We start from the raw sequence: 22,914 nt of genomic DNA, 5'->3' as shown, positions 1-22,914 counted from the left end.
ACTTTTGGATTGCTTGATAAAAGGCCAAAGTGGTACAGTAAATGGTTTTAGGATGAATAAAATATTAAAGACTGCAACAAAGGAAAAATGACAGGCAATGAGAGAAATAAAAGGGGGCTGATATCATGAAGCTAAAATGTCCCAGGTAGATAAACAGCATTCAGTTCTCTCATGCATAGCTGTACATTTAAGAGAAAAATTGGGGGTATGTTGCAACATAAGATAAACAGATAAAGAGGAATCTGGCATGTGTTTAGTACTTACATAAACCACTTATTTTACTGTAACAAACTTAGAAGGCCACATCAGGGACTTCCCTGGCGGTCTAGTGGTTAAGACTCCGCCCTGCAATGCAGGGGGCGAGTGTTCAATCCCCGGTCAGGGAACTAAGATCCCACATGCTGTGCAGCACGGCCAAAAAAAAAACAAAGGCCACATCACAACAGCCTAATACAGTGGGAGAAGTACAGTTTCTTTTCAGGAGAAAAGAAAAGTACAGTTTCTTTTCAGTATTACCAGAGATAAACATCAAGAATTAATAATCTAATTATTAATTAATTAGAAAATCTGAGAATTAACAAATCATAGTCTAAAGAAGACAGAGGCATTTACTTGATTATTCAAAATTCATATAATAATTTCCCCATGCATAGAAAAAAAAAAGTGAACCAACTGTCTAGAGGAGGAACATAGCTTGATTTGCTTTGAAACTCACAATTGCTTCCCTAAGATAATTTAAGTGGAATGAAAAGTGCTGTGGAGCTGGGAAAGAATTTTTTCCTCTCAATGAAGGTAAGATAGCCCTATCAGAAGGTGAGCTGAAACTCACTCTGAAATTTCCATACCCTACCCTGCCAGCAAGGGAGAACAGCAGAGGCTATGATTTACAAGTAATTTCATGTATATTGTACAGGAACTGGTATCTTCTGAGTCAATCCTTTCCAATTTCATCAGTTTCTTCCCTATAGTTTGAACCTGGCCACCACTTTAAATAATGAGTTTTACAGGTTGGTTGTAACAGCTTGATTTCAGAAGCATAATTTCAAAAAACATTTCATAATAACTATGCCCAACTTAATTCTATTTCCAGTGATTAAAATTGATTTGTTCTGCAGAATCAAATAGAAAACAAGAAAATATTAAAAAAAAGATTTTCATGCTGAAGAAATCATCTAATCCATCACTAAAAATCTAACATGGTCTCTTCTTACGAGGATTAAAAGAAAAAGAAAAAAAATATATATATATATATAGAGAGAGAGAGAGAGAGAGAGAAACTAGAACAGAGCCAGGTGTGTAGCAACATAACACATTAGATCCTTTTGTCTGTTCTCTCTGGCTACTCAAAAATTTAAAGCAAAGAATGTGGGAACGTTAACCAAGTCTTTTGGTTCAAGGCACAAAATTTCTTTAAAAGTTTTCATTGGTCAAGGCCTGCCAGAGTAAGACATTAGAACAGCATACTGTCACCAGGTACTGGAAGTACTCCTGCTGTAAGCAATTGATTTGGGTTTATTTGTTCTCATTAAATCTACATACTTATCAAAATTCCCTCCATCCCCAACCAAAGGTCCTGTTCAATACAGCTGTCCCAGGCTTCAGAAGAATGTATTACTAATCTAATACAGTTACACACAAAATGTACCCTTCCAGGGATGGCATAGATGACAGCACGGGTTCTCCTCTAAATGGACTGATAATGAAAGGATTTTCTCTCTAAAATATATCAGAGCTCTCAAAGATTAAAATACACAAATCTTCACCACCCAGCCTCTCTGCCTATACAGGAAACCACCAAGTTGTGAGAACATTTGTCACATAATGCACACATCAGGCCTCACAGGTATTCGACAGGAATCACTAATGCTTGTTCCACGTGTCTTCGGTTACCCTGAAGCCTTTGGTTTATTTTGTGCAGCAAACCAGTCATCACTTTTATCTTCTGCCATTGCCTGTAGAAACAGAATTGGAATATTTATTTATTCTCAGTCCATAAAATAAAACATATAGTCTACTTCGTACCTCACTGCACTGCCCACAATCAAGAAATTAACAATTAAAAGATGTTCAGGGACTTCTCTGGTGGCACAGTGGTTAAGAATCCACCTGCTAACGCAGGGAACATGGGCTCGAGCCCTGGCCCGGGAAGATCCCACATGCCGCGGAGCAACTCAACCTGTGCACCACAACTACTGAGCCTGCCCTCTAGAGCCTACGTGCCACAACTACTGAAGCCTGCGTGCCTAGAGTCTGTGCTCTGCAACGAGAAGCCCGCGCACCGCAACGAAGAGCAGCCCCCGCTCGCCGCAACTAGAGAAAGCCCGTGCGCAGCAACGAAGACCCAATGCAGCCAAAAATAAATAAATTAATTAACTAAAAAAAGAAGAAAAAATGTTCATTCAGTATAGAGTCTTGTGTTTACTTTGACAGAGGATGCTGATGGGTATCAAGCAATTGCTTGTTAGTTCTCATTTTGCAGAGTAAAGGGCAGAGCCTGCAGCCGTAAAGCGTGGCTGATGCTGGCTGGAGAGCAGGCCAAGCACACCTGGCTGTGGGCTCTTCGGAACAGGAAGTGCGGTCACTCTGATGAGAGTCTGGGTGGGCTCTCAAGAATCTTTAGTGCTCAGGAGACTCAGTCTAATGATGAGACCAAATGTGAAAAGCTATTTTGATGTCTTGGCAATGAGCCTGGAATGATTTCCTTTTTCCACGCCTCCTCCCACACCATTCCGCTGATGCTGGTACTGTTTGGTTTGGAACCTCTTAATTAAAAAAGAAGGCTTGTTAATAACAATATGTTTTGGTTCCACCAGAGTCCTTTTATCCTATCATTCCATGAGGTTGAGGTCATAGAAAGGGGCTTGTGGGCAGGGAGGGCGGGGGAGCCCAGCTTAAAACTGAAGTCTCTTTTTAAAAAATTTTATTTATTTATTTATTTATTTAGGCTGCATTGGGTCTTCGTTGCTGCGCACAGGCTTTCTCTAGTTGTGGCGAGCAGGGGCTACTCTTCGTTGCGGTGCGCGGGCTTCTCATTGCAGTGGCTTCTCTTGTTGAGCAGCACAGGCTCTAGGTGTGCGGGCTTCAGTATTTGTGGCTCACGGGCTCTAGACTGCAGGCTCAGTAGTTGTGGTGCACGGGCTTAGTTGCTCCGTGGCATGTGGGATCTTCCCGGACCCAGGGCTCGAACCCGTGTCCCCTGCATTGGCAGGCGGATTCTTAACCACTGAGCCACCAGGGAAGCCCCTAAACCGTTTTTTAAATTACTGGATTGATGCTTTAGAGAGCTAGTGCTGGCATCAGGGATTGACTGGAGGGTGGGAGGAGGCTTTTGCAGTATTGCAGGTGAAAATGAGAGCCTTTTCAAAAGGGAAGTAGATAGACAAAGGATTTCAGAGGTAGAACTCACAGTTCCTGGTGACTAATTGCTAATAGAATGTAGGGGTGAGGAGAAACAGTATTCAAAAATGGCTCTGTTTGTAAATCTAAAACTATTCTAAAATAAAAAGCATATTAAATGTTAAAAGAAAAACTGGCTCTGAGGATTCTAACTTAAACAATTGTGATAACAGATATACAGTGCTATTCAGGGGCGGGAGCAGAGTATAGAAGAGGAAAAAAGAACTGGCTTTGAAACCTGAAAGACCTCTGTTTGAGCCCGTGCCTGCCACTTACTGAATGTATAATATTGGGTGACTTACTCTTTTGAGCCTCAGTTTCTTCATCTGAAAAGGGAATGCTATCCACCTTGTAGATTATGGTAAGAGTTGCAGAATATACATAAGGCACTTAAGAACATGTCAATATAGGAGATGCTTAATAAATAGTAATTTTTATTTTTCTATTATATTAATGAAGAATGGATTTGAAGTAAGATAAATTAAGTTATAGGCATGTAGAGTTGAAATGTCCATGGTCTATCCAGGTAAAAAGTTTCTTTGGCTATAACACTAATCTGACAAAAAAAGCATTAAGCATAAAAGAAAAAGTTGATAAATTGGACTTAGAGAAATGTCTGCTCTTCAAAGGCCTGTATTAAGAAAATAAATAGTCAAGCCATTGAATGGGGAAAGTATTTGCATTTGCAGATTATCTAACAAATGACTCATATCCAGAACTCCAACACAACAACAAGAAAGAGAAAAACAGTCAAAAAATTTTAAAACAGGAATTTAAATGGGCCTTGAAAAATAAGCAAATACTCAAATGAGAGAAGGGACATTCTAGGAGAATAAAATAATGTGAGCAAAGACACAGAAGAGTGAAAATAAATTTATATTTAGAGGTTAGAGAATGGCTAAAATGTGAAATAGATCAGTGGTGTGTCTTCCAATTAGTTTGTCATGAAACTCAATGGACCAGATAAATTATTCTGGATTGATATAGTCCAATTATATTAAAGCTAAATAAAAAATACATAGGGCAGTAAAGAAACAAAAAAAAATACACAGGGCAAACCAACTGTATAAAACCATTTTTTAGGTGGTCAGGGAAATTTTAGTAAGAACTGGATTTTAGGTGGCATTAAGGATATACTGTTGGGAGTTCCCTGGTGGTGCAGTGGTTAAGAATCCGTCTGCTAACAAAAAGAATAAAATACCTAGGAACAGACCTACCTAAGGAGACAAAAGACCTGTATGCAGAAAACTGTAAGACACTGATGAAAGAAATTAAAGATGATACAAACAGATGGAGACATATCATGTTCTTGGACTGGAAGAATCAACATTGTGAAAATAGACTATACTACTCAAAGCAATCTACAGATTCAATGCAATCCCTATCAAACTACCAATGGCATTTTTCACAGAGCTAGAACAAAAAATTTCACAATTTGTATGGAAACACAAAAGACCATGAATAGCCAAAGCAATCTTGAGAAAGAAAAACGGAGCTGGAGGAATCAGGCTCCCTGACTTCAGACTATACTACAAAGCTACAGTAATCAAGACAGTACGGTACTGGCACAAAACAGAAATGCAGATCAATGGAACAGGACAGAAAGCCCAGAGATAAACCCACGCACATATGGTCACCTTATCTTTGATAAAGGAGGCAAGAATATACAATGGAGAAAAGACAACCTCTTCAATAAGTGGTGCTGGGAAAACTGGACAGCTACATGTAAAAGAATGAAATTAGAACACTCCCTAACACCATACACAAAAATAAACTCCAAATGGATTAAAGACCTAAATGTAAGGCCAGACACTATAAAACTCTTAGAGGAAAACATAGGCAAAACACTCTATGACATAAATCACAGCAAGATCCTTTTTGACCCACCTCCTAGAGAAATGGAAATAAAAACAAAAATAAACAAATGGGACCTAATGAAACTTAAAAGCTTTTGCAAGGCAAAGGAAACCATAAACAAGACGAAAAGACAACCCTCAGAATGGGAGAAAATATTTGCAAACATGGACAAAGGATTAATCTCTAAAATATACAAGCAGCTCATGCAGCTTAATATCAAAAAAACAAACAATCCAATCCAAAAATGAGCAGAAGACATAAATAGACATTTCTCCAAAGAAGATATACAGATTGCCAACAAACACATGAAAGGATGCTCAACATCACTAACCATTAGAGAAATGCAAATCAAAACTACAATGAGGTATCACCTCATACCGGTCAGAATGGCCATCATCAAAAAAATCTACAAACAATAAATGCTGGAGAGGGTGTGGAGAAAAGGGAACCCTCTTGCACTGTTGGTGGGAATGTAAATTGATACAGCCACTATGGAGAACAGTATGGAGGTTTCTCAAAAAACTAAAACTAGAACTACCATATGACCCAGTAATCCCACTACTGGGCATATACCCTGAGAAAACCATAATTCAAAAAGAGTCATGTACCACAATGTTCATTGCAGCTCTATTTACAATAGCCAGGACATGGAAGCAACCTAAGTGTCCATCGACAGATGAATGGATAAAGAAGATGTGGCACATATATACAATGGAATATTACTCAGCCATAAAGAGAAACGAAATTGAGTTATTTGTAGTGAGGTGGATGGACCTAGAGACTGTCATACAGACTGAAGGAAGTCAGAAAGAGAAAAACAAATACTGTATGCTAACACATATATATGGATTCTAAAAAAAAAAAAAAGAGAAGGTTCTGAAGAACCTAGGGGCAGGACAGGAATAAAGATGCACACGTAGAGAATGGACTTGAGGACACGGTGAGGGGGAAGGGTAAGCTGGGACAAAGTGAGAGAGTGGCATGGGATATATACACTACCAAATGTAAAATAGATAGCTAGTGGGAAGCAGCCACATAGCACAGGGAGATCAGCTTGGTGCTTTGTGTCTACCTAGAGAGGTGGGAGGGAGACGCAAGAGGGAGGAGATATGGGGATATATGTATATGTATAGCTGATTCACTTTGTTATAGCAAAAACTAACACACCATTGTAAAGCAATAATACTCCAATAAAGATGTTAAAAAAAAAAAAAAATCCACCCGCCAATGCAGGGGACACGGGTTGGATCCCTGGTCCGGGAAGATCCCACATGCCGTGGATCAATTAAGCCCGTGCACCACAACTACTGAGCCTGCACTCTAGAGCCTGTGAGCCACAACTACTGAGCCCATGTGCCTAGAGCCCATGCTCCGCAGCAAGAGAAGCCACGGCAATAAGAAACCTGCGCAGAGCCCACGAGCCACAACTACTGAGCCCACGCGCCTAGAGCCCATGCTCCGCAACAAGAGAAGCCACTGTGATGAGAAGCCCGTGCACCGCAATGAAGACCCAACGCAGCCAAATAAATAAATAAATAAATAAATAAATAAATAAATAAGAGGTTGATATAAGGAGGCAATATAATGTTGTGTTAGCTGTAAAAAAAAAAAAAAGGATATATTGTTGATTTTTTAAGTGTGATTATGTCAATATTGTATATATGAAAATTCCTTAATTTTTGCTTTTTTTTAAAATTTATTTTTATTGGAGTATAGTTGCTTTACAATGTTGTAATTTTTACTTTTTAAATCATCTTAAAATGTGTAAAATACTTAGGTATTTAGGGTTGAAATGACATGGTGTCTGAAATTTGCCTTAAAATTCTCCAACAAATATCCCCACTGCCAAAAAAAAAAGTGGGGTGGAAAGGAATGATGAAAAATTATGGCAGAGTTGAGTGGTGACAGTCACATAGGGATTTTGTACTCTTTTGTGTATATATGGAATTTTTAATCATGAAATATTAAAAATAAAATCTATTATGGAAAGAAACGGACAGAAGACAACACACAAATGTTGGTGAGGACGCAGAGCAGCTGGAACTCCTATATATACATGGCCAATAGTGTAAAACAGTTCAATCACTTTGGACAACTGTTCGGCAGTTTCTTAGAAAGTAAAAGCAATTCCCCTCCCAGGTATTTACCCAAGAGAAATGAAACATACGTCCACAAGAAGAGTTACATGAGAATGTTCAGAGCAGTCTTCCTTATAATAGATAAAAATCTGGAAAAAACTCCACTGTCCACCATTGGAAGAATGGATAAGCAAATTGTTATATTCATAAAATTGAATACCACTCAGCAAAGAAAAAAGAATTCTGGCATGTACAATTACACTGAGGAATCTCAAAAAGGTTACATTGACTGAAAGAAGCCATTCCATTCATATGAAGTCCAAGGACAGACAAAATTCATATGACAGAATTCAGAACAGTAGTTGCTGCTGGGAGGAGGGGTTGGGAACTAGAAATGGGCACAACAGAACTTTCTATAACAATGAAAATACTCTATATTTTGAGTAGTGGCTATACGAGTATATGTAACTGTCAAAACTCATCAAAGTGGACACTAAAATTTCTGTACACTTAAATTCTATGTATATTTTACCTCAGTAACAACAATGAAAAATGCTCGTTTAGAGCTTAGTGGGGAGTGGGAACTAGAAGTTAGGAAGTTGAGAATGGATGATGGCTGAAGCTCTGCGTAGAGATGACCAGAGTAACAGGTAACTTCTACTCAGAGAAGAGAAAGAATGTATAATGAGAGAGTAAAAGACAGCCAAAGTGGGACCGTGGGCAAAATCATTTCAGGATCAGTCACAGAAAAAGGTGCCTGTGGCTGAGGGGAAGCTGTCACAGAGAAAGGAAGATGGCAGGATCCCCTGCATCAAGGGAGAAGAGAGCTCAAAAGAGGAGGAAGTTGGGGACTTCCCTGGTGACGCAGTGGATAAGACTCCGTGCTCCCAATGCAGGGGGCCTGGGTTCGATTCCTGGTCAGGGAACTAGATCCCACACTCATGCCACAACTAAGGAGCCTGCGAGCCACAACTAAGGATACCGCCTGCTGCAACTAAGACCCGGCACAACCAAATAAATAAGTAAATAAATAAATAAATTTTTTTTTTAAAAAAAGGGGAGGAAGTTGGTCAGCGATATGAAAGAGAAAGAAGAACAATCTAGCCAATTTGTCAACTAAGAGGTTGCCTGAGATTCTATTTTCCTTTATGGTAAAATTTGTAAACGCTATATTTTTTGTACATTTCCAGCTTTAATGAACAACAATTGAGTGTCCGTTATTTTGTCAGCAGTTTGCTAAGCTCTATAAACAACACAACAATCCTATGAGGTGGATAATCTTATTTCCTAAAATTTTTGGATAAAAAACTGCAGTTTAGAGACTTGAATTTCTTAAGGTCAGTCACATAGATACTAAGTGACAGAACCAGGACACATTGATTCATTCCTTTCAGCAGCAGCAGCAGAGTATTCACTGAGTGCCAGCTACATACGAGGTATGTGCTAGAAGCTGGGGTACAACACTGCATGCTGCTAAAAGATCGTGTTTGATGAGGATAGAAAAATAGTCACTGGATTTGGCAAGAGGAGGTCACCGATGACATCAACACGTCTCACTGCGTGACAGGAGCCAATGCGGAACAGAGTGAAGTGTGAATGGGAGGTAAGAAGTAGAAACGGCGTGTAGGGAGATTTTTAAAAGAAATCTGGCAAAGGGATATGGGGTAAATAGAAGATTTTTAGAAGATACTAGAGTTAGTTTGTATGCTTATGAGAACAATTTGCTAGGAAGGAAGAGAACGATGCTGTAGAATGGAGAAGAGATGACCAAGGGGTTAAGGCAGTGAGACGGGGTGGCGTCGGGGCACTTCCGGTCACCGAGCAGAACAGTGATGTATTTAGCAGCAGTGGTTCTCCAAGGCAGCCCGAGGTGGAGGGAAGGCACACATACTGCACCCAGACAAGAGTCACATAGGTGGCAATGAAGTTGACACAAGTCTCTGGCTCAAAAGTCACCTCAAAAGGACACGGTTCTGAAAGTAAGAACTGGCCCCTGATGCTTGGGTCCCTCTTCATACACACTTAACAGCACCCCCTTGAGCTGAAGGTGAGATAAATTTAGAAATGGGACTCACGTCATCCAATAATTTGCTTCCCTCTGGATCCATCTTAGAGAGTTCTCGAAATGCTTCATCCCCCACAAAGCAAATTTCATGTCCATCCTACACCAAAAGAGAGAAAAGAAATTTGGCAAAAAGACACCTCAGAAGAAAGCCCTTGTGCAGCCTGTCCTGTTTGTGGGTAATACTTACAGGGTCTGCCAAAATGATAACTTGTACTGTTGCTTTCCCTGGAGTGTCCAGGCTCACCAGGGGAGTCAGAATCTTCTGGTTCTCCCTTTTCATCAAATCCTCTAAGTCTGACAACTTGAGGAAAACAAAAAAGCAAAGTGAGCAAGGGGTCCCACGCCACTCTTGGGCTGTGGTCCTCGAAAGCCCCAGAGGAATCTCAAATCAACCAGAAAACTCTGGCGCCACTTGTTTGATTTTATTATCTCAGCTGCTCTTGAGACAACTGTTGAACTTGATACCAAAGCCACAATCAACATGAACCTAGAGAAGGGAGGGTCAAGTTTCCTAGCTGTTTGAACTAGCTAGTCACAGAGTTTAAACAAAAGACCTGGTACCAAACATTACCTCTTTCTGGGGGCAAGAAAAGGCAATTCGTCCAAAAGCTGTTGCATGATCAACTGCCCCTTGGATGCCCTGTAGCTCCAGCTTACACTGAAAAGACATGAGAAAGCGGGTTTATTTTTCGGAACAGGTTACGTGGTAAAAAAAAAAAATTCAAACAGGGCTAAAGGAATAAAGTAAATTCTAAGTCTCCCTCTTACTCTCACCCCAGAGGCAACCAGTCAGCAGGCATCCATAGGCATATACCCTTTTTTCTTTTTTACACCAATAGTAGCATAATTTATGCATTATTCTGTCCCTTGTTTTTCTCCAATTAATGTTCCCATCTCAGCACATAGAGACTCGCCTCATTCTTTTTGATGGCTGCTTACTAATCCATTCTATGGCTGAACCATAAATGGTTGAACTATTGCTTGAATCCACAGGGCATTTAGGTTATTTCTTACATTTTGCTATTACAAACAATGCCGCAGCAGATAACCTTGTACATACTTCTTTGTGCACGTGTAGGATAAGTAAGTACGTTTGTAAAATAAATTCCTAGGAGTAGACCTTCTGGCTCAAAGTAAAAGGACTAAATCATGCTCAAATGCTAAGTTATTAAGAGAAAAAAAAAAAAGATCATCATTACAGCATTAAATCTTGCCTACATCTCTTCTGACTCAGCAAATCCACTCCTGAAAGGACACATTCCCCAAATATACACAAAGGTAATATCTGGGTGGTGAGCTCACCGGCAATTTTAATTTTCTTCTTTCTGTTCTAAATATTGAATTACTATGAAGAAACTATGAGAATAACCTTCATGTTAACCTCATTTATAAGCCAAACTCATAGTAACAGATTATTTCTCTCCGAGATTGCTCACCTGGTTATCAGCATAGCCCAGCAAAGCCCTCTGCTTCTTTTCATCTTTTTCATAAACTTTCATTCCCAGTAGACTAGACCAGTAGTTCAAGGACTTCTGAAGATCAGACACTGCTAGAGTTACTTTTAATACAGGATCTGTAGGGTAACGAAACAGCAGGAATGAACAGGGCAGTGCAAAGGAATGGAATAGAAGGACCCAAACAGGCTCAAGTATATATAAGAATTTAGGGGCTTCCCTGGTGGCGCAGTGGTTGAGAATCTGCCTGCCAATGCAGGGGACACGGGTTCAAGCCCTGGTCTGGGAAGATCCCACATGCCGCGGATCAACTAGGCCCGTGAGCCACAACCACTGAGCCTGTGCGTCTGGAGCCTGTGCTCCGCAACAAGAGAGGCTGCGATAGTGAGAGGCCCACGCACCGTGATGAAGAGTGGCCCCCGCTTGCCACAACTAGAGAAAGCCCTCGCACAGAAACGAAGACCCAACACAGCCAAAAATAAATAAATAAATAAATAAATTTTAAAAAATAATAAAATAAAATAAAAAAATAAAATTTAAAAGAATTTAGTTTATAAGAAAGGGATTTTAAGTCAGTGTGAAAGGGCAGATTATTCAATAAAGATAAATGGCATTAAGATAACTGGCTTCCGTGGAGCAACTAAGCCTGTGCGCCACAACTACTGAGCCTACATGCCACAACTACTGAAGCCTGCATGCCTAAAGCCCGTGCTCCGCAAACAAGAGAAGCCACTGCAATGAGAAGCCCGTGCACCACAATGAAGAGTAGCCCCCAGCTCCCGGCAACTAGAGAAAGCCCACGTGCAGCAACGAAGACCCAACGCAGCCAAAAATAAATAAATAAATAAATAAATTTATTTTTTTTTAAAAAAGATAACTGGCTTCTTATTTGGTGGGAAGAAGCTACACCTTTAAACTAAACGGCAAAATACATTCCTGATGAGTTAAATGATTAAAGACTGAAACCATGAAAATACTAGAAATGGGTGATTATTTATTTAAACAATTTTGGGGTGGAGAAAGATTTTTTTTTTTACAAATAAGATTTTTAAAAATATTTATTTAATTTATTATCATTAATAAATGCGGTGCACGGGCTTCTCACTGCAGTGGCTTCTCCTGTTGTGGAGCATGGGCTCTAGGTGTGAGGGCTTCAGTAGTTGTGGCGCACAGGCTCAGTAGCTGTGGCTCGCGGGCTCTAGAGCGCAGGCTCAGTAGTTGTGGCGCACAGGCTTAGTTGCTCCACGGCATGTGGGATCTTCCCGAACCAGGACTCGAACCCGTGTCCCCTGCATTGGCAGGCGGATTCTTAACCACTGTGCCACCAGGGAAACCCAGAAAGATCTTTTTTTAAATCTGACACTAAAGATAGAAAAACCATGAAGAAAAAAATGTGCTAGGTTAATTACACGAAATGGAAAACCCCTAGACAACAACCAAAAAAAGAATTACTATCAAAATTAAAGAATAAACTACAAAGTAGGAAACATTTTTTTATCAACATATATGACAAAAAGTCCTTAATATTTAAATCACCTTTAAACATCAATAGGAAAAAGATTCAGGTCCTAGAAAAATAGGCAAAAGGCACGAAGCGGTAATCCACAAAAGGAGGAACTGGAACAGTCAATGAACATATGAAAGCATATTTGACCTCACAAAGAAATTAGAATTCAAATAAAACATTTTGTTATCTAATTAGCAAATAATTTTAAAAGTTCACAGTGTTAACTGTTATAGTACAGGGGGAAAAAACCACAATCATGTAATAATGGTAAATTAGTACATTTCTGAGCAACAATTCGACAGAATGTATCTAAAAACCATCCACTGCTTTTGAAAGAGCAAGCCCATTTTCAGCAATTAAAGAAGTGACTGTGGATGTATGAAGGCCTTTCCTCACAAAGACATTCATCACAGTGTTGCTCATAACAATGAAACACCAGAGACAACATGAATATCTAACAACGGACAACTGTTTCTCTTCCTACAATGTCACACAATGGAATCCCATATATATTTAATTATATATTTATTTCTTTTGATAAAAGATTGGAAAGATATACTCTAAAATGTTAACAGGGACTTCCCTGGTGGTGCAGTGGATAAGACTCTATGCTCCCAACGCAGGGGGCCCGGGTTCGATCCCTGGTCAGGGAACTAGATCCCACATGCATGCTGCAACTAAGACCCAGTGCAACCAAATAAATAAAATAAGTAAAATGTTAACAGTGGTTATCTGTTTTCTTCTTCCTTATTTTTGCATATCTGTGTGTCTAGGGGAAAAAAATCCATTTTTTTGTAAAAAGAATAAAAGTTATATTAAAACACTTAACATTATTGGAAACTTTTATATTGTAAAGTGACTTTTTAAAAATTTACATATTAATTCATTTAAAAACAATAAGAATATTACAACATTTTTTTTGTGAAAAATAACTGTGTTTTCCAAAACAAGCAATGACAAGAACAGCATCGTTTTACATTTTTGTGAATCTCTTTAAGGTCTGGATTAGTAGATGATAGCTGGATTCTTACATCTGCTTCTGTATCCAGTCTGTTGCAATATGTTGTTTAGTTGAAGCATATGAAGAAACTCCAGCTTCTGAGACATAAGTTGTTTGACGAGTATCTTAATAGTCTTTTTGGATAGTCTTTTTAGATATTATACTAAAATTTTTCTTTAAGGAGTTTGTAAAGTGACTTTTTGAAGAGCTGTTCCAAGTCTGTATCTGACTAGGATAAATTCAATGCATTTTTCTTCAGTTTTCACTGCCTTAGTCCCGTTTGCTAGACTAGCAATACCATGGCTAAAGCAAGGTGTTTCTCACAGGTGCCTCTACCTGGCAGACTGTTTTAGTTTTCCCCATTCACTGAGAAATCAACAAATTCCAGCTGATTCAGACCCTGAAGGGAGGTAGGGGCAGGAACACTCATAGTGTGTGAAGCTACACAGGAGTGATTCATTCAAAGAAGTATGGACACCAGCTAGACTGATAGATTTGACTATATCACCAACCAGAAATTAATGCCCCAAAGGTATTATCATTCCAAAGAACAAAAACATCTTATGATGAATCTAGAGACTGTCATACAGAGTGAAGTAAGTCAGAAAGAGAAAAACAAATATCGCATATTAACGCATATATGTGGAACCTAGAAAAATGGTACCGGTTTGCAGGGCAGAAATTGAGACACAGACGTAGAGAACAAATGTATGGACTCCAAGGGGGGAAAGTGGAGGGAGGTGGTGGTGGTGTCATGAATTGGGAGATTGGGATTGACATATATACACTAATATGTATAAAATGGATAACTAAAAAGAACCTGCTGTATAAAAAATAAATAAAATTCAAAAATTAAAAAAAAAAATAGTGACCAAAAAAAAAGATTCTATGGAAAACTTTTCAAGTTACTTGGAGGTAATCAAGAAGATGTCATTAGAAAATATTTGAATTTTAATGTCAATACCCTAAATTGATATCTTTGGAATATAAAAACCAAATCTAGAAAGCAAAGAAAAAAAAAAATCTCATGATTGTGAGGCCCTCCATTATTTTATGTACTGAAACATTATTAAGACTAGGGAAAAAATGTATAATGGAATGAGTGGCAGGAGTTAAGTTTCAAAGTTAGTATATAAAGCACCTATCACCTATCAATAAAAATACTCGTAAAAATCCCTTACATTACCAGTGAAGTTCAGAAATACCATCTCTCAATAAGTCCCACAGTACCAGCCTAACCTCCCACACTGGAACATCGCTCTTTCTTTTGCTGAGCTCCAGATGAAAAGCAAGTAGCAGTAGGGACTTCCCTACTGCCTTCCAATGCAGGGGACGAGGGTTCGATCCCTGGTTAAGGAACTAAGATCCCACTTGCTGCGGGGCAACTACAGAGCCCGCCGCACCCTACAGCCCATGCACCACAACTAGAGAGAAGCCTGTGTGCCGCAACTAAGACCCAACGTGGCCAAATAAATAATAAATAAATAAATATTTTAAAAAAAAAAAAAGAAAAGAAAAGCAAGTAGCAGTAAATACAACAGTCAGGCTCAGTATGAGGGGCCTCGGGGACTTGAGGCAGACCAGCGGGGAAAGAGACTGTCTTCACCTCAGGTCCACTTAGGGCCCTGTGTTCACTGACTGAATGGCAGGCAGAAGTGCCCTTGCTGTTCACCAGTATTTTTTTCCCCCCTTTTCTTGCTTTTGTTTTTCTCTCAGCAGAGCAGGTAGCAGAATTTGCAGGAATTAAATACATGTATGACGAGGACGCCTCGCACGTGAAACGTCATGCAGTTTCTCTCCCGCTCGCTGTGGCGGTCAGGGTGGTGAGCTCCTCACTTCATTCACCCACACTGACCGAGAACCAGCACTGCAGTCTGGGAAACTGACCTTAGCTGGAGGATACGACTAACTGGTCTAAGGATAATCCTATTTCTCTTGCCTGCCAGCGATTGGTTCAGGAGCAGGCATGTGAATCAATTCTGACCAGGAAGTTGCTGGAAGATTCTAGGAAAGTTTTGCTGTGCTCTTAAAAAAGAGCCACAGGAAGTCAGTTTCTCTTTCTCCTACCAGATGAGAATGTGGAGGCAGGTAGCCCCAACTGCTACTGGCAGCCACCCTACAACCCTGAGGGGGAGAAGCAGACCCTCGAGGACAAGAGGATGCAGAGAGAGAAGATTTGCGTTCTTGATGCCATTGCTGAGCTGCTGAGTCGACTAACCCTGAAGTCTTTCCTACCCAGAGAATGCCTGCTCTGTGAACTAAAACATTTTCTTACCGTTCAAGCTACAGTTGGGTACCTAATATCTGCAGCTGCAAGTATCCTACACAGATACATTACCAGTAGAATAGATAGAACCAGTCCAGAATCCCTATAGTGATGCACTCAAATTCTGATATGAGAATATAATTTCTGAGAGGACAAATAACAACACTGGCTTGGGAAAGATGTGTCATGTCAATATAGAAAGACTCCACAGGAGACAGAAATCGAGCTCCCTCTCTCCTTCCATCAGAAGCCTTTAGACAGAGGGCTTTTGTCAGTGTGGGGATAATTACCTGACTGAGATGGACTGCGGTTCTGCAAATAGAACTTATATCCTCCCGGGGCTTTGGTTTCAAAAACACCTTCTGCCACTTCACTGAGTGGCCACTCCAGCTTCCTGGCGTTGCTGACAGCCTGGCTAGAAGCGAGCGTGATACCCTATGACAAACAACAGTATCACCCAAGTGCGTAATCACAACAGATCTTTTATAGAAGATAATGAAGCAAAACCCCACTGCCTTTACGTCAAATCACCTAAGATTTAATTGGCATTCAAAATTTTCTGCTAGTAATTTTGAAGTAGGTTTTGGACATTTTTCTCCCGCAAAGATTCCAAACTTTGTGAATTGTAGGATAGAAACACAAATGCCAGAGAAACTTGATTCATTTAATACCAAAGATAATCTCTCCTCACTTTCGAGATCTGGTCAGAGAAATCTTGATCTTACCCTTGGCTCGCCAGCTACTTATTTAAAATGTTCTGTTTTTAATTTTGCTTTTTAAACCAAAAAACATAAACCAACTATCGAGGCATTCTTTATTTAAGTTAATCAAAATGCCTAAGAATGCGCACTATGCCTTCCGATGTGTTCGGCCTCGTTTCTAGCCTGGACTGCAGATCAGCCTCTCTCTGCCTCCAGTCTTGTCAATCCATCATCCACTCTGCAGCTGGAGTAAACTTTCTGAAACCCACCCTACAGTCTATTCTCAAGACAGCAACCCCATGCTGCTTTTCCTCTGCTTAAAACCCTTGATGGCTCTTTATTTCACTCAGGGATGGCTTACGATGGCCTGAAAGGGCCAAGACAATCTGACCCATGTCATTTCTGAGCCCCTCTCCTCCCCTCTCCCCTGGCTCTATTCCAGCCATGCTGGCCTCCTCACGTTTTCTCAAACGCTCCAGGCGCTGTCTGAGGGCTTTTGCACCAGCTGTTTCCTAGCTGAAATGCTCTTCCCCGAGATAGCCACACGGCTAACTCCCTTATCTCCTTCGAGTCTTTGCTCAGATGTCACCTCCTCATGGAAACCTGCTCTCAACGCCCCACTTAAAATTAAAACTGGTCATTTGCCCCATACTCCCAACCCCCTTACCCTGCTCTGTTCTTCCCCCATTACAATAATCACCTTTAAAATATTCAATAACATATATTATATTACATTATATTATATTATATTATTTATTTATTTATTCATTCATTCATTGAAATTTATTATTTGTTGTCTGTCAGGCCCTGGGCCCCCTCCCCTACCAGGCACAGATTTCTGTCTGTTTTGTTCACCGCTTATCCGAAGTTCGTGAAACAGTGCCTGGCACGTAGCAGGCACTCAATAATAAATCATTTAATACATAGGTCATTTCACATATTTGTTAACATATACGTAAACTAAACTCTTAGAAGTGAAACTGCAAGGTCAAAGGGTAAAGGCACTAATTATTTTGGTACTGCCAAACTTGAGGCTGCACCACTTCACACTCTTATTAGTAATGCATGAGTGTGGCAGTTTTCCCACACCCTTCCTCACAGTGTGTTATCACACCTTTTGATTTTTGCCAATCTGATAGGTGACAAATGGCAGCTCGGAAGTTGAACATCTTTTTCAATGTTTAAGAGACTTCCTCTTTTTTTTACTATATAGGGATTCTTTATATATATGGGAGTTCTATTTAACCTGTTTTTCTTTTTGTTCCATGAACTGAGGAGCAGCACAGAAGGTACCTTTCATCAGGGCTCTCTTACTACCAAAGTCTCCTGGGAGGACCCACAGTGGAGCCACCAAGCTGTTCTCCACCTACATGGCTTCTAGTACCTGCAGGCCCACTGATCAACATCTGACCTGAGCCCAGAAAGTTTTGCTCTTTTTTTTCTCCCTGATTTAAATTTGGAGAGTAAAGAAAAGAACGATAAGGAGAAACACAGAGACCCTCATATACACTCAATCACCAAATCCTATGAACTCTACCTCTGACATCTCTCAAATCCATCCTCTCTCTCCCTCTCCCACCACTGCCACGTTTGTTAGTTAAGGAGCTGCTGGTGGCTGTATAACCTTTGTGCTGGTTGCCTCATTCCAGTCCTGCTCCCCGCCAACCCAACCTCCCCGCTCTAGCCAGGGATTCTTGTACATTGCAAATACTGTGTCGTTCCCCTGCTTAAAAGCGGCTCCACTCTGCTTTTAGAATAAAGTCTGAACGTCCTGATATGATGTGGCCCCTGCTCACTCCTCCAGCCTCAACTCTACCCACTCCCTTCTTCACACACTAAGCTCCAGCCAGCGTGAGTTACTCACCGTTCTCTGAGCGCCATGCTCCCTCTCACCTCCAGGCCTGTGCACATGCTGAGGACCGCCATCTCACCCTCCCACCCTGACCCCCCTCACCTTGCTCAGACGTCACTTCTGGGAAGCCTTCCCTGAACTCTCATCTGTCTGAGAATAGGCTGGAAATTCCTCCTGTGTGTTCCCACATTCCCCTGTTCTTATCCCTATCTTAGCACTTATCACACGGTATTCTTGTTGTCTCTTTACCTGTTTCCCCCATCAGACAGGAAACTCCTTAGGCCAGGGAACATGCTCTAAATTGTATCCCCAGGACCTAACAAGGTACATGGCATAGAGCAAGTCACAAAAAATATCTGTTAAATGAATAAATTAGTGAGAGGCATGGAGAGTGAGAAAGAAAGAGAAATTTATTAATCTGTTATATCTGAGCAGTCCTTTCCATTTACAAAACACTTTTACATATATCTGATCCTACAAACTTCCATCTAGGTACCATTATTTTAACATGAGTTAACAGGAATAGCGAGATCAAATGAGCAAAATAACATCTAGCATGAGGTAGAGTTGCTCAGTAGATTCTGGATAAGAATCATTACTCCTCTCTTGCTATGTATTTGGGCCCAGTGACATTCCTTCTCGCACACAGTAACTGCTCAGCAAATGGCAGATCCTATTACTATAACAGGTGCACAACAACTTGAATTGCTGAATGCATTAATGAATGCAGTGCATGCAATGACACCTTCTTTCTATCCTTAAAACCTTCTCAGATTTTTCTCTGACTGGGATTGATTGCAATCGCTCACCCCAATCACAACTGTCCACTAGAGAGAAAATATTTCTCTGGATGGTGATGAGGACCTGACGAACCATTGACTCTGGCCCTTCCACCTCCCGAGATTCAGTCATTCCCCCAGGGGAGTCTTGTCTCCTTCAAACCTGTCTCTAAGTCTTGAGCTTGATTCCTAAATGGTGGGAGAACACATTTCATCCTGAGCCAGCTTGGAGACAGGGGCCCAAGCAGGTTTCTTGGTTTTGTTCTTTTTTAAATAGAAAATATCACAAAACTAATCACTAAACTGCACCCCAAAGCCATCAATCAGTAGTCATAGTTATCTACAGCCGCATCAGTGACCTCTCTAAAAGGTACAGCCAAAAATCTGCTAGAACAAAATGATATTTACCATGAAGTCATTGCCAAGCTTGTAGTTGCCAATGCCGTAATTGTAAGTCAGTTCTGCAACAAAATGATCATCCTCAGATCCAAATCCCACCATTGTTTTACTCCATTTTCCATCATAAGGCCTAGAAAAATGAAAAAAAATGAACCCAGTGACCACAGACAAAATCTGCTTCAGGCTGCCCCCAAAGAACTATTGGGACAAAGAGGTGGGCAGTCCCTTCTGGTCCTCCAAGTACCCATAAGGATGAGATGACCTCAGCCTGTGCTAAGAGCAGCTGTGCACAGCGCTCATGGGCCCCATCACCAAAGGCTCAAAAGACCATTTGTCTGGCACTTACTTGAGGGAAAGATTCGTTTACCTTTTCTTTAAAGTAGGGAGCTGAATCCTATAGGGACAGTCGTCCCACCTGACCTTAACTTATTTTTTGCCTACTCATCAAGCATGCAATTCCCATCAGGCCTTGGAATTTCTCAGCTTGCCATGGTTACTAAGCTTAAGAGATATTCCATAAGACATTGCTTCATCCACAGCATATACTTATTTGTGACCCTGAAGCTGCCTCCCTAATTTATTGCCTCCTTAATTTATTCTGCTGCCTTCTACTCGCTTTGAGAAACTGCTTTCTGTTCTTCAGGGGTATTCAGAGACTAAAGAAGATTTTAAGAAACAAGGGGTCATACCCATTACAGGCAGCTCTGCAGCCTTCCTCAAATTCCTCATGCCGAAGAATCTGGTAAGGGAATGAGAATAAATGGCAAAGTTGTCCTAGTAGTACACACAGCATATTTAGCACAAACTAAAATGTCAAAACACAGACATTATTATTTGTAAGCTTTCCGTGTAAAACAAACAAAAGATAACGAGCTGTATATCTTTCCCAGGCTGGAAGTAGTAGAGGTAAGAAAGATCGGCTTGATACCAAGGGTCAGGCAACCAACCACAGTTGTAAAATCTATTATATTTAGATCGGGAAGCAGTACTGTGTAGTGAAAAAAGTGTGGCCTTCACTTAGTAGCTGTGTAACTCTGAGAGCGACATATTAGGATCTGAGTCTCCTAATATGTTGTGAAAATAGATAATTTATTAAAGCATTTGACACAGAACCTACTACACAGTAGGCTCTCAATGTGTCAGTTTCTGTTTTCCTTTTTGAGTCCCACAGCTACTGCTCCAGTTCAAGTTCCCATCACACCTCTCACAGACGATTAGAAATCATCTTACTGATCTCTTTCCTTAATACCACCATAAAATTAAGTCCCTAAAGCACAGCTCTGATCACACCACTGCCCTGTTCTAAAATGTAAGAGAGCTCCCCACTTTCTATGACATCAAATCCAAATTCCTTAACATATTATTCAAGATACTATCAGGGACTTCCCTGGCAGTCCAGTGGTTAGGACCCCGTGCTCTCACTGCCAGGGCTGGGGTTCGATCCCTGGTCAGGGAACTAAGATCCCATAAGTCACGTGGCGCAGCCAACAACAACAACAAAAAAACCCAAAAAACTAAAGGCACATAAAACTAGTGGTGCTTCCCAAACATATCTTTTTTTTTTTTTTCCAAACATATCTTAACTTTGCATTGGCTGTTCAGTTTTTCTAGTATACTCCTCCCTCTAATCTAGGTCTGTGGATATCCTACCTATCTTTAGAGGTCACCTCAAGTACAAGGTCTCCATGAATTATTTCCTGAGGACCAGGTTAGAGTTAAAGCTCTCCTCCTGTTGTACTTTTATAATAATGGTAGCTAACACTTACATAATACATACCATGTGTCAAATACTACACATATAATAATGTGTTTAATCTTTACAACCACCCTTTTATCAATGAGGAAACACATTAAGAGAGAGCTCTGTGGTTTTCTATCACCAAATTTCAAGTACCATTACCATCAGCAATGTACAATTCCCACCCCCATTCCAAGCCAGGAGTTTTAATTGAGGACAAATACCAGGGTTATTTTCATCTTTGTCACCAAAGCCCAACACAGAACTATGAAATGGGTGATATTTTTTAAATGACTGATGAATTCAGGTAACTCCCTTTGCACTCCATGTCTCCTGCGGTGTCTCTACATTAAATCGCACTCTTGCACACTGTAAACAAAGAATGTTGCCTGCAACTCCATTTCTACAAGGACTTCTTCTGGGACTTCCCTGGTGGTGCAGTCGTTAAGAATCCGCCTGCCAATGCAGGGGACCACTTCCTGGTCCGGGAAGATCCCACATGCCGTGGAGCAACTTAGCCCATGCGCCACAACTACTGAGCCTGCACTCTAGAGCCCCCGAGCCACAACTACTGAAGCCCGCGCGCCTAGAGCCCATGCTCCGCAACGAGAAGCCACCGCAATGAGAAGCCCGCGCACCGCAATGAAGAGTAGCCCCAGCTCGCCACAACTAGAGAAAGCCCGTGCTTAGCAACGAAGACCCAATGCAGCCAAAAATAAATAATTTATTTTTTAAAATCCCAAGTTAAAAAAAAAGAAGCATTAACTTGAGATGTCTGTTTTTGTGATTAGCAGTAATCTTTTGATGTTCAACTACGTGGTTTTGTTTTTTTTTCCCCCCAGAAAAAAACTCATATATATTCTAGCTCCGCCCTTGCCTCTTCAGGGCAGTTCCTCAGAGCTATCTGAGAGGCTGTCTTCCAGGCTATAGTCCTCAGTAAGGTCCCCAAAAAGAACTTAACTCGAAAATTTTAGGTTGTGCATTTTTGTTTCAGTTGACAACATCTAAAGTCCCTGCTTATCAGGAAGCTCCCTGATAGCTTCCACCAGCGCCTGCCACCCAAGTGATCTCTGCAGAATCACAGCTGTTCAGAGCTGGAGAGAGGCCACTTCCAGGTGTTGGAGACGAGGATGGGTTCTCACTTCACACTTAGATCTGGACTATGGAGAGAAGAATTGGAGCACTCACCCAGAGAGACTGAATATCCAAGAGACCATTCAAACCAGCAACAAGAGAAGCAGAACTCTGACTAATGCTGATATCTAAACCGAAAGGCTCCAAACCCCAGAAGAGAGTCATTGTTCACCGGAAGAGTATTATACATAACTTTTTATTTACTGCCTTTCCCACTAGACTAGAAGCTTCGCAAGGCCAGGAATAAACATTCGTGAATAAACTTAAATGAAAGGACGTGTGTGGGCACACAATCGGCGACTAGTAAGTGTGACCCCCTTTCAAAGTCCATCTAACCCAAGCCGCGACTCGCGACGCTTCCTGAAGTTGAAAACCACAGAGCTAATGGAAAGTCTAGGGGCTAAGGTCGGACACCCGGGTTCCCGCTGAAATCCACATCACACCCTTTTCTCCCCTCCCTCGGCCATGTGGGGCTCAGCCTCCCGCGACCCCCTCGCGCGCCAACCCCTCTCCGCCCAGTCTCCACCTTCATTCCCAGGACATCACGATAGAAACACGCCGTCTGGAAGCGGTTTCCCACTTTGAACACGAAGTGCAGAGCCCGACGAGTCGCCATGACCACCCGTCACTCGTACAGCGCCGCACCGCCCACAGAGGACGCCGGCGCGGTAGTGACGTCACAGATCGC

At 41.1% G+C, this 22,914-nt stretch overlaps 1 protein-coding gene across 1 annotated transcript; it reads right to left on the bottom strand.

The window, feature by feature from the left end:
* Positions 1–1,494: 1,494 nt before the first annotated feature.
* GLOD4 (glyoxalase domain containing 4) lies at positions 1,495–22,880 on the bottom strand. Its single transcript, XM_059908281.1, has 9 exons — positions 22,753–22,880; positions 20,044–20,093; positions 19,364–19,484; positions 15,914–16,058; positions 10,833–10,969; positions 9,968–10,054; positions 9,584–9,697; positions 9,407–9,493; positions 1,495–1,952 (listed from the first exon to the last, which is right to left on the bottom strand). The coding sequence occupies exons 1-9, from the start codon at positions 22,840–22,842 to the stop codon at positions 1,887–1,889; spliced, it is 897 nt and encodes a 298-aa protein (XP_059764264.1). The 5' UTR covers positions 22,843–22,880; the 3' UTR covers positions 1,495–1,886.
* Positions 22,881–22,914: the final 34 nt, after the last annotated feature.

The sequence above is a fragment of the Balaenoptera ricei genome, chromosome 20 (genome assembly GCF_028023285.1).
Source record: "Balaenoptera ricei isolate mBalRic1 chromosome 20, mBalRic1.hap2, whole genome shotgun sequence".
In the NCBI taxonomy this organism is placed as follows: Eukaryota; Metazoa; Chordata; class Mammalia; order Artiodactyla; family Balaenopteridae; genus Balaenoptera; species Balaenoptera ricei.
Note: the sequence above shows the minus strand (reverse complement) of the source record. Positions and strands in the feature narration are given on the sequence as shown.

Coding starts and splice junctions, on each gene's coding strand:
- GLOD4 (XM_059908281.1), bottom strand. CDS start 22,842: ATGGCGACTCGTCGGGCTCTGCACTTCGTGTTCAAAGTGGGAAACCGC. Junction 20,094..22,752: donor GTGATGTCCTGGGAATGAAG/GTGGAGACTGGG, acceptor TTCCCTTACCAG/ATTCTTCGGCATGAGGAATT. Junction 9,698..9,967: donor TTTCTTGCCCCCAGAAAGAG/GTAATGTTTGGT, acceptor GTTTTCCTCAAG/TTGTCAGACTTAGAGGATTT.